General features: G+C 44.2%; 2 protein-coding genes across 2 annotated transcripts in view; one reads left to right on the top strand and one right to left on the bottom strand.

The window, feature by feature from the left end:
- CACNA2D3 (calcium voltage-gated channel auxiliary subunit alpha2delta 3) overlaps nt 1–14,270 on the top strand; it is an 824,272-nt gene that overhangs the window by 696,992 nt on the left and 113,010 nt on the right. The window lies entirely within an intron of this gene.
- On the bottom strand, nt 978–12,034 carry LRTM1 (leucine rich repeats and transmembrane domains 1). Its single transcript, XM_070492722.1, has 3 exons — nt 11,279–12,034; nt 8,123–8,719; nt 978–1,597 (listed from the first exon to the last, which is right to left on the bottom strand). Exons 1-3 carry the CDS (start codon nt 11,283–11,285, stop codon nt 1,182–1,184), a joined length of 1,020 nt encoding a protein of 339 aa, XP_070348823.1. The 5' UTR covers nt 11,286–12,034; the 3' UTR covers nt 978–1,181.

Here is a 14,270-nt window from a genome sequence, read left to right as displayed (position 1 = left end):
TGCATTAAAATGATGATTCAATTTACAAAAATTCACTTTGCATGCAACTCTTCAAGACCGTGTCTGTGGAGTAAAGCAAGCCACACCTGATTTTTTTAAACCGTGGCCTAAATAATGTTCAGGATGGCTGCTGCCACATATATCAAGTCTCTTGATAATTCCCACTCTCTTCAGACTTCCTTCTTACTTCCTATCCCAGAGTGTTGAGTAGGCAGTCTGGGTGGTGGTCAACAGCTGCTGGCTTCCACGCTGCCACGGCTGCAATTCATTAGTGGGTAAACTGATTGCTCCGAGTGTGTTTATGTGTGGGTGTGGTTGTACAAGTCTATGCACTCTGTGCACTGTGTACATAGATACAGATACACATAAGCCATTATCTCGTTCTCAGCCCACCCTAAATTCATTCCTGCTGTGAGAGTTATAAATGGAAAGTTCCAATCGCCTGGTGGATATGGCCTTTCAGTAGTATGTGCCCCAAATTCCGGCTCCCCATCCTCTTTGTGTTTGTTTATATGTTATTTACCCTCGCATCAGAAAACTTCCCCAGACCCTGGGCCTGAGTCCCATTATCCAGACATGGAACCCTCCTCTTCCTCTGTGGCCTAGAAAGCCCCAAATGGTTTTCTGATTTAGAAAATTAAGTATAATCTGACTTTTGTGGCAAGCTATGAAATTCCCAACCAACAGACGCTCCCATTGAATATGTAACATACACAACATCCAAAAGTATCACCGAGCCAGCATGAACTTGAATTATAGAGGCATTTTTTGCCCCTTGGGTAAGAGCACCCACCTCTTCCCGGGCACTGAAAATTGGGCAGTCTTCCAGTGGACCATAAAGCTCCCAGGAAGGCTGACTAGCACCTGTGTTTGAATTTCTGCTGCTCTGCAGGAACGAGTACCTGAAGGAGGTGGTATCTTCTCTTTCTCTGTGTATGGCCTTTCCCCCCATAGAATAACTGTAATAACTTCTCAGGCACAGAGCACAAGTATCATCTCTATTTCTTCTATGATATTTAAAAAATCTCAACATAAATTTCTTCCCAGGAATATTTTTTTACAGACAGGTTTTTTTTTTCTTTTGCAAAAAACAAATTGAGGCAGTAACAGTGAACACATTAGCCCTGCTCAGACACTTTCTTCTGGCCTAAAATAATTATTGTTATTTGAGATGAAAGCTCTCAGGCTGGGGAGATGTCAAACAGCTCTTTTCCTTCTGTTGTTGCTGGCTTATTAGTTTGAGCCAAGGGTCCCCCATGGTGTTTGGCTGTAATAGCTGCATAGGTGCAGCCGTAGATGGCGGCCGCCAACATCATGAGACACACGATCCCACACACGATCCCGGTGATGATGACGGTGGCCATGGCATGACGCAGGTTGGCCGGCCTGGGCTTGGGTTTGAGCTCACACTCCGCACTATGGCTCTCTGGAGGCCTTGGGACAGCCCAGTGGGCAGAACCTGGCTGCTGTGCCTCTGAGGACTCCAGATCTGGAGAAGGAAAAGGGCAGGGCTGGTACAGCTCGTGAGGGATTCTCAGGAGGTCCTTTCCCTTCCAGGTGTCGGGTGACGCACAGATGACGCCGTCCGTTATTCCCCCTTTAAAAAGCAAAATCAAAGATGCTAACAGAGCCTGATACAACTGAATCCCCAGATCCTCAGCCTGCAAAAACTTAGGCCGATGGAATTTATAAAGCACCTTTTTTCCCCTGAAGTCAAAGAACTTAACAACCATATTTTATGATTTCAGAATTTCTAAATTGGCTAAATGTTAAAAATGCCACACACTAAATTGGCAATTACGTATGACCAAGAATTCATTAGAAGCCTAGTCACCTTTACCTTATAAATGCCAAGAGAAAAACAAGGCAAAGCTGACAAGGAGGGGCAATGGAGGCCGACCTGAGGGCACTGCGGTGGAGAGCATTCCTGCCGCTCACGCTCCCGCCCCGGATGAGCCCCCACACAAGAAATCTATTGTACCAAATTCCCGTTGGAAATCTACAAAAATAAAGAAAACAAAGGTCCTTTGTTGTGACATTATGTGTTAATTACAAGGAGCCTCTGTGTTTATCAACACTCTGCCTGCCAAACAGGGAGGTCAGTGGTCTTTTGACTGTTGAGTGCATCTGAAGATTTGACAGTAATATTAACTTAGTTCATGGGATTAAGTACAATTAATGTGTCTCCTCAGGCCTCGAAACATTTAGTACTTCCGGTACTGAACTTTCCAACCGGTTATCAGACCCAGTTTCCATTCTTTCAAAGGGGGTTGATTTCCTCAGGTTTGTAGACTACTGCTGTTTAGGGGGATTCGGGTGCCATTCTAGCCAAATTTGACCACTGATTTACTATTTGACCTCAGGCAAATAAACTTCTCTGACTAAATTTTTTGCCATAAAAACATCATACTTGTGTGTGCCTTGATAGTTTACAAAGCACTGTTCGATAAATCCTTACAAATCCGCTATAACGGGTAATTCTTGTCCAAAGTCACCCAGGGGATAAGTGGACAGATCCACACCCAAAACCAGCCTCCCTCCTTGATTCCAGCTTTTCCCACTATGCTTGTTGCCTCTCTCTACTTCCTCCTCTCTGCAGCATCCTGAGGTCAGCGGAGTTAACACAATGACACGCAGTAATGCCCTTTGACTTGGCAGAATGCCGTCCCCATGACCTGTGGCTCAGTTTCCCCTGGCTGCCATGAATTCCTCCCCAAGGATGGCTGTGAAGCCTAGCACCACTCTTAGCCAGGTTGGATTGGAGATTCTTTTAATACGCTGTAGGTGAATTATTAAATTACACCAGAAAGTTACATGTGGGAGGTCGTCACTTCAGTGTTATTAGAAACGTCCCTCGTATAGCACTTCAGAGTTTTGAGAATGCCTTCACATTCATTTCATCGGGGCCTTTTAAGTCAAGTCCTGTGTGGCCCTATTAGTAGATGGGGCCATTTTGCAGTACAAGGGTTATCGTGGCCCAGGTCACCTTGGGGTTAGTGGCTATGGCATAATTTAACCCACACTTTCTTTGCTGCCATTGCTTGAATCTGAATCACCTACTGCCAGAGTCTCTTGAGCCCCTCCTGGCTTCTTCAGTCATCCCCAAGGCAAGAACCCCAACTCTAAAGCAAAGAGGTAACAGAGAAATTTCTTCCTTTCCTGAACTGATATTTAGGAAGCCAGAGGTGTGGGATGGCTGCTCAGGATGAACCCAGAGTGCCATTGGGCTGTGCCCGGATTAAGGATCTCTGCCTCATGGACCATTTCATGCCTCTGCCCAGGAGTTTGTTGTAACGTAGAAGGCCAGAGAGACAGAAATGAAGTGTGGAGCTTTGAGAAGAAGTAACAATATTAACCCAGCCAAAGAGCACTGGAAGAAAGGCTGCCTGCCCTGGGATCAGCAATTCCATCAGCTGACTTTACCTAGACTGCATGGTTCACCCAGTCACGCCAGGCTTTAGCACTGTCTTTCTCCAGTTCCAAGCTTCCTGCTGTTTAACATTATGGTGGGAGGCGTGGCCTCTGGACCCAGAACTGAGGAAATAACAGGCTGGAGCCTGGGACATGGATGGAAGGCAGGGGTTGTGGCCAGCAAGAGTTCCATGACCCCCTTTGCAACTATGTCCTCAGCCAGGATTCACCTCCCAGCCTTCTACCACCATCTCCTCGGCCACAACTCCAGGAGGCAAAACTGCTGATGAGAGCTTGAGGGTCCCACTCTCTTCTAGATTCATGCAAGCTGACAATGCAAGAAGCTCCAGTTTGCCAAGCACTCATTATTCCCCATCTGGCCACTAGTAGCTCTTAACCACTGTCTTGGAAGAAAGTAGATTCAAATCTTGAATCTCATGGTTACTTAGCTGTGCAACCCAAAGCAGGTTACTTGACCGTTCTTTGCCTATGCTTGCTCACCTGGAAAGTGGGAAAGGGGGTAATAATGAAATTCACCTCACAAGATGGCTCTGAGGACTCCGTTGGATAAAGTATGTCAAGTATTTAGCACAATACCTAGCCCAGAATAGATGTTTAATACAGTTAGCTATTAGCATAAAGATGATTTGTTACTTATGAATGGAGAAAGAGGAATACTAATTACAAAATCTATGTGCATGTCTTTGTGGAGGAGACATTATTAGGTATTCATCAAAGCACGATTTTTGGCTCCTGGACCCTCAGAAAGATGAAATTTCCCCACCCTTTGTGGTCAGGTTGGAGCCATGTGACTGAGTTCTGTCCAATGGAACCAATGAATTCCACTTCTAGGCCACGAAACCCTCTACTTGATCCTCTGTGCACTTTGTTCCCTCTTGGTGGTGACCTTAGAGACCACGTGGTAAAGTTAGCAGCATCAAAAGCTGGAAGTGGCTTGTATCCCTGAATGACTGCATGGAACCCAGCCCTAGCTCCCAGGTCCCTTGGACTCTAACATGAGTGAGCAACAGACTTTTATTGTTGCTGAGATGGTTGTCACATCAATCATCCTGTCCTGACAAATACTGTTAGTGTTTGCATTTATTTATCTTTTTAAAAAATATGATGTTGACTAATATCTATTCCCTTCCTTTGCCTTCATTCAATACATCGGTAGTCAGATCGTCTCCTACACTTAGCATCTATTTGGGATTTTTTTCTAGTTCTTTTGGGATGCCCAAAAAATGTTACCTTCCTTCTGAGAAAGGCTATTATCTGTGCTGTGCTGGGCACCTCTGCCATGAGGGAGCATGTAACTGCGTTGCAGAATCTGAGGACCAAAATGGGCCTCAGGAACTCTCTGGCTGAACACTAGCAGTTTCAAACTGGTGACACTGAGAGCTAGTGAGGGGCATTAATTTCCCCAAAGATCATTAGTGAGTTTATGGCAGAGTAGAGGGAGGTATCTCCCATGTTCCATGTTGCTTCTAGTGTCCCGGACCTGGGAACAATTTTTTGTCAAGAAATGCTCTTCTCTGGTGAAAACTATCTTTCTGTGACAGTTTGGCTTATACTTACCATTGAGTCCAGAACACAATAGCTAAAGCCACTTCACATCTAGATGCAAACAGTTTTATTTGAAGCCTCCCACAAGAAAGATTTTTGTCACATTCTATGGCCCTTTTGGAGGTCACCTTGAAGATTAGCTAGTTAGTGATAAGCTATTGAGAGGGATTCTTAAGTCAATACTGTATATTCGAACTCATGCTGTGCTCCAGCCTGCTTCCTTCTGTGTACCTGCTGCGACCATCCAGACTCTGTTGCTTCCCTAATTCAGGTCTGTAGCTGTGGTATCTTCCTGACTTACAGGCACAAACATATATCCACCAACTCATTGGTGGATAGGTAATGGGCATCTCAAACTTGACATGCCCCAAATTGAACTCTCGATTTACCGCCTCCCACACACGCTCACCTACTTCCTCTATTCCCCAGTCTGCCCCTTATCAGCTACTGGCATCACCATTTGTCTGATTACTCCTGCAGGACAAAAAAAAATTGCGTTTCCCATAATTAGTCTCTTTTCTTCATCTCTCACTCCAACCTATGAGCAGTTTCCATCAGTTTAATATTCCAAATATCCCCCAAAGTTGATCACTTCTCACCACCCTGGTTTGGGCCACCATCCTTTCCTCCCTGGAAGACTAAAATCCCTTTCTCCCTCATCCCCCTGCTGCTTCTTTCGCAGCCTTTGGTCTGCTCTCCCTGGAGTCACCAGAGTCACCTTTAAAAATGTAATCAGAATATATTGCTCCCCTGACTAAAAGTCTTCAAGAGATTTCCATGTCACCCAAAATAAAATCCGAGTGTCTCAGTCTGCTCTGCACGTTCCCACGTGTCCTGGCCCCTGAGGACATGTGTTGCCTTGTCTTGGCTCTGTCACTCCCTCATTTTGTTCCAGCCACTCCTTTGCTCCTCAGTCAAGCCAAGCTTCTCCTGTCAGGCCCTTTGCACTTGCTGTCCTTTCCCCCAGTGGTCTCACAGCTCATTCTTTCTCATTGTTCAGGTTCTGCTCACCCATGCCCATCCTTGGGGAGGCCTTCCCTGTCCTTCCTATGTAAACTGGAACCCCATCCCATCACTCTCTCTCCCCTCACCCTGCCTCGTTGTTTCCCTAGCACGAACTGCTATCTGAATATGGATATTTATTTGTTAGCCATTTTACACTTATTTCTGCTGTCAGAAAGTAACCTCCATGATGGTAGGGATTTTCTTGTTCACTCACTGATCTTTTCTCAGGGCTTAGAAAAGTGCCTGGCACATAACAGGCACTCAAGTATAGGAATGAATGAATGAATGAATGGTGCTTGAAAGTTAGGAGGAAAGCACTGTGATGTAGAGGAAAGAATACAGGGCCAAGACCCAAAAGCCATTCATGCTGTTCTCATCTGTGCTTCTCCTTTGTGGTCTTGGGCAAGTCACTGAACCTCTCTGGGCTTCATCTCCTGTTGATGACAGGCTAGCATTGAGTTAGAAGGTCTTGCAAACTTTTCTTTACAGAGTCAGATAGTAAATATTTTAAGCTCTGCCTTGTAGTCTCTTTCGCAACTGTTCAGCTTCACCTGTATAGTGCAAAGGAGCCATAGACAACAGGTAATAAATGGTCATGGATGTGTTCCAATAAAATTTTTATTTACCGAAACAGGAGGTGGGCTGGATTTGGCCCTCTGGCTGTAGTTTGCTGACCCCTGGGTGATTTCCATAGGCCCTTGTCTTTAATATTCTAGGATATCTTGCTTTGCTTTTAACATCTGGTTAAAGAAATAGCAACTTTAGGGTAGGGACCTTAAGGGCATTATGCTGGGTGAGGTAAGACAGACAGAGAAAGCCAAAGATTGTATGATTTCACTCATATGTGGAAGATACACAGTAACAACCAACAAACGCATAGATACTGAGAACAGATTGGTGATTACCGGGGGAAGAGTCGGGGTGGGAGGAAGGCGAAAGTGTCTATGGGGCACGTTTGTATGGTGACAGATGGCAGCTAGACTTTTGGTGATGAACATGATGCAGCCTGTACAGAAGTCAAAATATAATGATATATACCTGAAATTTATATAATGTTATAAACCACTCTGACCTCAGTAAAAAGAAAGAAAGAAAAGAAAAGAAAATGAAGGAAGAGAACGAAAGAGAGAGAGTAAGTAACTTTAGAGAGAGGGCCCTATTGCATCCAATGTCAATAACAGTAGTGTTTGCTGAAGCAAAAGAGATCATCTTGGCTAAGATTTATAGCTGTCAGATGGGTAGAAGGAGACAAAGAGGGGAAAAGTCCCCAGGAGAGACACATGCCACTAGTTGATCACACTTGAAAACTAGCATTTGGGTTTTCACACATACACACACAATGGACTATTATTCAGCCATAAAAGGAAATCCTGCCATTTGCAACAACATAGATGGACCTTAAGGGCATTATGCTAAGTGAAATAAGTCAGACAGGGAAAAACAAATACAGGATGATCTCATTTATATGTAGAATCTAAACAAAACAAAACCCTGAACTCAGATGCAGAGAACAGATCGGTGGTTTCTAGCGGTGGAGGGTAGGGTTGGGGATAATGGGTGAAGGGGATCAAAAGGCACAAACTTTCGGTTATAAGATAAATAATTCCTGGGGATGTAATGTGCAGCATGGCGTCTATAGTTACTAATACTACATTGTATATTTGAAAGTTGCTAAGAAAGTAAATCTTAAAAGTTCTCATCAGAAGAAAAAAATATTTGTGTTGTACATCTGAAGCTAATATAATGCTATTTGTCAGTTGTATCTAAATAAAAATTTATAAACTAAAAAAAAAAATCAGCGTTTGGTACGACTTTAAAGTTGAGCAGTTATTTAGGTGGCAATTGAGTTTCCCTCTCTTAAGGGCCTACAGTTCCCAGATAATTTAATGTGTGGTTAATAAAAAAGTGGAAATTTACCTCCATGAATCATATTTGTAGATGAGTTTCAATACCTGAACTTAAACTCCCTCTATTGACTCCCTTGCCTCTTTTGCCATACTATGAAATGCCATCAATGGGAAAAAGCTTATACTAGCCCCTTGCACACTCTCCTCAGTGTTCCTTCTGATGCAGAGAACAGATGAGGTTCATTCTAGACTGGTAACACACGGACGGGGGTTTCCAAATAGACGTTACTGACCTTTATAGATAAATTTCTCCAGCCAGAGTTTAAGACCCAACAAGTGGCAATTGCATTTCCAGAGGTTGTCCTTGAGAAATAAAAGCCTCACTCCGGGCATGGACTCTAGGAGCACTCGATCAAGGTGCTGAAGCTGGTTTTGTTGAACTGCAAATACGGTTAGGTTCTCCCAAGGCTCACCCAGGGATGTGGGAAGGTAGCTTATGTTGTTTGATGACAAATCAAGCTCCCTCAGCTGTGGGAGGGAATGGAAAAGTCTGCTTTCCAGGGAATGCAGAGAGTTCTGGGTTAGATTTAAGACCTGCAAGTGCCGAAGTCCATGGAAAGCTCCTGGGGCCAGATTTGAAAGGGAATTGTTGCACAAGTTCAAGGTCGTAAGCTGTGGCACTGACCTAAATGCAAAAGCAGGAAGCTGGTGTATCTGGTTGTCTTGTAAGTGCAGCGTTAGAGTCTGAGGAGGCAAATCGGAAGGGATTTCAGCCAGACCCTGCTGGCTGCAGTCTACAGAATTTGAAGATGAGTGACAGCGGCACTTCTCTGGGCAGCAGCACACCACCTGGAGCAGGAAAATCACACTTGAAAGCAGGAGCAGTTCACCTACAACAAGCAGAAGGAAATTGGGATAGTAACTAGTTTGTAAGCGGTGCCAGCATTTGTTACCCTTTGAATTCACAGTTAATGTGATTTTGAGTTAACCCCTTCCATGACCTGAAAGAGAGGTTCTGTGGTTTACCATCTTTAGTACCCAGGCTGGACCAGGTGCATCCCCAGTGTCAAGAACTATTGCAAACTCTATGCTAACTATTGTCAGAAGCCTTGGAACAGATCCTCTCAGAATTTCAGTAATCAGAAGATGGAAGACTTAAGGATATCAAACAGAAAGGTGAAAAAAATCTTTTTTGGGGGCATATATTCTTTGTAGGTTGCAACAGAATTATTTAGGGCCAGAAACATAGTATGATAGGGAGTTCAGATATTCACATTTCTGAAGAGTGCGCTCCAGATCAGCACTGCCCAGTAGAGCTTTCTGTGGTAACGGAAATGTTCTGCCTCTGTTGTCCAATATGGTAGGCATTAGCTATATGTGGGTACTGAGCTCTGAAATGTGACTGTTGCAACTAAGGAACTGAAATTTTATTTGCCTTTAATTTTAATTAATTTAAATATAAATAGCCGCATGGTGCCAGTAGGTACCATATTGGATAGGGCAGATCTAAAGAATTCCTATATACTGATGTTCATCTTTGCACATGTAATAATTCCATGAGTGATGATTGTCCCTCTTTTTATTCAAGAGATTTAAAAAATACAGAAAAGCATTAAGAATAATATAATAAACCCCTATGTTCCTATGAAAGAGTTCTGTCATCATTCAGGGGTTGTCATATTTCTTTCATCTCTTTTCTAACTCAAAGAAACAATGCATTACTGATACAGTTGAACTCCCTTTGATTAGCACCCAAGTCATGTTTTCCAACATGAACCCCCTTCTCCTCCACCATTATTGGTATATCCCACTAGGCGTGTTAAAAACAATACTTAATAACAACAACAATAGCAAATAATCATACAGCATGTGTTTTGAGCCAGGCACCATTCTAACTGCTTTATATATATTAATTTAATCCTCATAACCTTGTAAATCTGGTTCTATTATTATCCCTTTTTTGACGGTGAGGAAACTGGGGCTCAGAGAGGCTAAATCATTTGCCCAAGGTCACACAGATAGTAAGTAGGAGAGTCATGATTTCAACCCAGGCAGTCTGCTTCCAGAGCCTGTCAGGGTTCTTACCTGCTGTGCTTTACTGCCTGTCAAATACTTTTACACACACACACACACGATACTGTTTGGTAGAGTGTTTTCTTAAAACCTACATAAATATAATCATCAGCCTGTTTCATTCTGCAATTTACTCTATTCACTCAAAACTGAGCTATCCATATGGACATATAGACAGCTACTTCATTCCTTTTAACTGCTGTAGAGTATTCCAGGGTGAGACCATGCCAAATTTAATATTTAGCCACTCCCTTACTCATGAGCATTTGAGTTGTTGTAGTTTCTCTTCATTACAAATGATGCTCCAAAGAGCATCCTTGCACAGAGCTCCTTGGCCGCGTGGAAATGTGTGAGAGGGTCTCTAGCATCAACAGGAGCCTCCTTGAACGTTCAGAGAGGATGCTGAGTTTACTTTACTCTGGATCATTCTCCAGAGTAGCTGTATCACTCTCTTCTTTTTTCCTGAGACTTGAATTTCTAAATATGGCAAACATCTGTCAAGGACATTTTGTTACATTGGTAGAGGAATTCACAAGGCAACACAATAATATTTAAAACTCAAGATAGTTATCTACTCATAAGAAAAGCTCTTGAAAGAGGCTTTGTTTGTTTGTTTTGGGCCTTAACTAGGGCAATAACACAATGTGGCTGTCAAAGGCACTGGAGCCTGTTTCCCTTTGTCCCTTGAATTCTCTCCTGATGTGAACAGGGCTTTAGGGCCATGGGGAGGATGTTTGGAGAGCCTTCTGAAGGAGATTCTGCTCAGTTTCGCTCGGGGGATGCAGAACATCACAGTCCCCTTCCCTTTTCCAAAATATAAAAGAGCAAAACCTTTGTTTTCCTTTCTATAATTTTGCAAAAAAAAATAAATAAATGACTCCTTTCAAAGCCAAAATGTCTTCCTGTCAGAGATGAGTTGACACCCCGCACTTTAGCTGTGGGTCTCAAGCATTAATTAGTCGCAGGAAGTTGTATCTTAAACCAGAGGAAATTTTCCACAGAATCCACTACTCTATTAACGAAACGCTTGTCTTTCTGAGATTGTAGCCAGTTTGTCTTTCTTTCTTCTCACTTCACCCCCTTCCAAAGGGAATGATATATGAACTCCAACTTGAAGCACACAGTATTCTATGAAATGGCCCATGATGTGCCAACTGCATGTCTGATCCTGGATCGCTACGTCTGACCCTGCCCCCTTCCTCTGACTCAACATGGCACAAACATAAATCCTCCCATCAGAGACATTTTTTTAGATCTGTTTGGTCTTTTGAGAAAGAAATCTTGAAAATAGGTTTTCCACAGATTCCTGTTTGAGGGGACCCCATTCCTCTCTTAGAGAACTTTTCTGAGGTGCAAGGGGATTAATCATGGCTCACCTTTCATGACTGAGTCTCCACAGGCTTCCTCGTCAAACACGTAGCCCACTTTTATTAATTTGCAGATCAGTAAACTGAGGGCATGGCAAACTCCGAGTCCAGCTTTTCATTCACATTTTCTGAATTCTTCTTGTGCTTTTATTCTGTGCAGAAAACACTTGTTGCTTTCAGGAGACCACTTATTTAAGCAGTCCTTCCCCTGTCTCCATCTGGCTGGGACTGTTTTCCCCAAGAGGATCTTTTGATTGTGTCCCCTCTGCTTTCTTAAAGTGTCTGCTTCCCCAAGTTCATCCCTGTCTTTCCCATTCAGACGACCAGCCACAGAAAGAATGTTTGTCAAACCTCGGTGAACAGCTGTAGCATTCAAACATGACCCCGATGGCTCAGGCTTTTTGATTATTTAATCTGCTTGAAGTCCAGGGCACCGAAATAAAACTGCCTTCTTAATCCGGTCGTGGTTTCTGAATTCTGTTGACTTATTAACCACGCTATGTCAACCCTTGTCGGGTTGGGGGATGCTCGCCGTGGATCCAAAGTCTGGGGGTCTAGCAACAGAGCCAGCGGAGTGTGTAATATGAGGACAAATTGGCCTGCTGGAGGCTGACACGGTTTCCACAGTGCACTTGTTTGGTCATCGAGGGCTTATTCAGCCAACATCCGTGGGGATTAGCTGTGTTGACAGGGTCTTGATGCCCTGAAATTCATAGCCATGGTTTCTTTTAGTGGACAGCACAATCTCTTCTCCCTGGTGCCACAAATACTTCTCAGCTGCTTCTTTGCTTGCTCCCACCTCATCCTCCCACCCCGCCATCGAATTGACCTTTCGGTTCGTGTGACTTTGGAAATACTTCTCAATCTTTCATCATTTCCCTGATGCTGAGGTTCTGGCCCTTTCCTCATTTTTCACATATGAAACAATAAAGCCACCCCTGTGAGCATCAGACATCACTGAACTGTGACTGTTCTCAGATTGAAGCTGCTGGGAACTTTCCCACCGGGGACTGGAACGTCTATTTGAAAATGCAAATCCCCTGCCGTTTGCTGAGGTGAGGTTTCAATGGCCAACGCTCCCTTGGAACACGCCACAATGTTCCGTGCCCACGGTGACTATATGTAAAGGTAAAAACCATGCCTTTCTTGAGGCAGTGTGAAGTGGAATCCCTGGCCCCAGGCAGGATAAAAGAGCAGCTGAGTGTGGGGTTTGGAATCAGATGGGTCTGGATTTGAATTCGGCTTCGCCATTTACCAGCTTGATGTCTATGAGCAAGGGACTTGCCAGCTGGGAGCCTCATGTCCTCATCTCTAACGTGGGGATAACGGTCATCCTTGCTCCACAAGATTGTTCTCAGGATTAAATAAAGCAATACATGTCAAGGCCCAGAGAGCCTTAATAAATGTTCACAATTACCATGAGAATGCCTTCCAGGACTTCTATGCTGCTAACATTTGAAGGGCAACCTTGACTCGACAGGCAGGAGGGAGGTCCTAACAAAAGACCAGGAGGCCTGGCCCCCGTGCCACTCTGACGTACCACGGGAAGAGGCTCCTTGTGAATGAAGCTGAGAAATCGGGTTGTGACCATCTTTAACAGCTTGCTCTTTGGGATCCCTTTCCTCCTTTGGCCAAGCCTCTTTCAGTCTCACAGAACCCAGTATACTCATCCTGCGCCCTTCCTGGAAAATCTGCTTTACCCTATTGTCCTTCTGTCGCGCATCCTTTGAGCATCAGAGATACAGTGGGGAAAAGTCAGGCGCAGGTGATGAAAAGACATTTAAATCCTAATAAGAGCCAAATGGTTTCTTCCTTCCTCCCTCCCTTTGTTCCCTCCTTCCTGTCGGTCTGTTTTCAGGTGCCCAGAATTTAATAATAATCATTCCTTGATGATACATGACCATCAATGGCCCATATGTAGCATTCAGTCATTAATGCATCATAATATAATAAACACCTGTGAACCTAATGCTCTAAAAACTAGAAAGTTACCGATAACTTCTATTGACCTGTGTGTCTCTGTCTTTCCCAGGGGTCAGCAAACATTTTTTTGTAAAGGGCCAGGTAGTAAACATTTTAGATGTTGAGGGCCATATAGTCTCTGCAGCAACTATTCAACTCTGATAATGAGGGCAGAGCCAGCCACAGACAATCTGTAAACAAATGGGTGTGCCTGTGCTCCAATAAAACTTTATTTACAGAAACAGGTGGAGGACTGGATCAGCCCACAGGCCATAGTTGCCCCTTCCTGCTCTAACCCATTCTCTAGCCACTGCTGTCACTCTTCCACCATCACCACTTGTCAACCACCCCAACTCCCACCACCCAGGCGGAAACAGCTATCACCCTGTCTCTTCATCTGTAAAATGAGAGGGCTGGGAGGATGATCTTTAGGGCCCTCTTACGTCTAAAACCTTCTCTTTCTGGCCAGAACACTTGAGTGGGCTTAAAAGGCTCTACACTTACAGACTTTAGCGGGGCTGGGACAGACAAAGAATTTGAGTGTCTCTTACAGCAGAGCTATTTAGCCGCGTCGTGCAGGGCCCAACTAGGGTCCAAGTCTCCTGGACTCAGAGGCCTGAAAAAGATGAATCCATACACAGCACAATGGGGCATAGGAGGCCAGGGCATCTGTGGGAAAACTGCAGGCGGTCAGAGACACCTGCAGGGAAAGTCAGGCTGTGGGCTAAATGAGGAAGCACACTTACATGCTGCTTATACCCTGAAGATGCATGGTCTTGAGAAAACCTCAGAATCTCTCTGAGCTTCACCTTCCTCACCTGTAGAATGCAGATAATACCTACCTCATAGGATATAGGAAGGATGAAGTGATATATGTTAAGTGCACAGCACAGGTCTGGTAGAGCAAATGATCAAAAGTGGCATCTCCTATTAGAAGTGTATATTCTTGGACCTCAAAGAGTCTGGACTGGCTGCTCCCACCTAAAATGTACATTCCTGGGAGCACACAGAAAACCCCCACAGCTGATGGGTTCCTGGG

The sequence above is a fragment of the Equus asinus genome, chromosome 21 (assembly GCF_041296235.1).
Source record: "Equus asinus isolate D_3611 breed Donkey chromosome 21, EquAss-T2T_v2, whole genome shotgun sequence".
NCBI lineage: Eukaryota > Metazoa > Chordata > Mammalia > Perissodactyla > Equidae > Equus > Equus asinus.
Note: the sequence above shows the minus strand (reverse complement) of the source record. Positions and strands in the feature narration are given on the sequence as shown.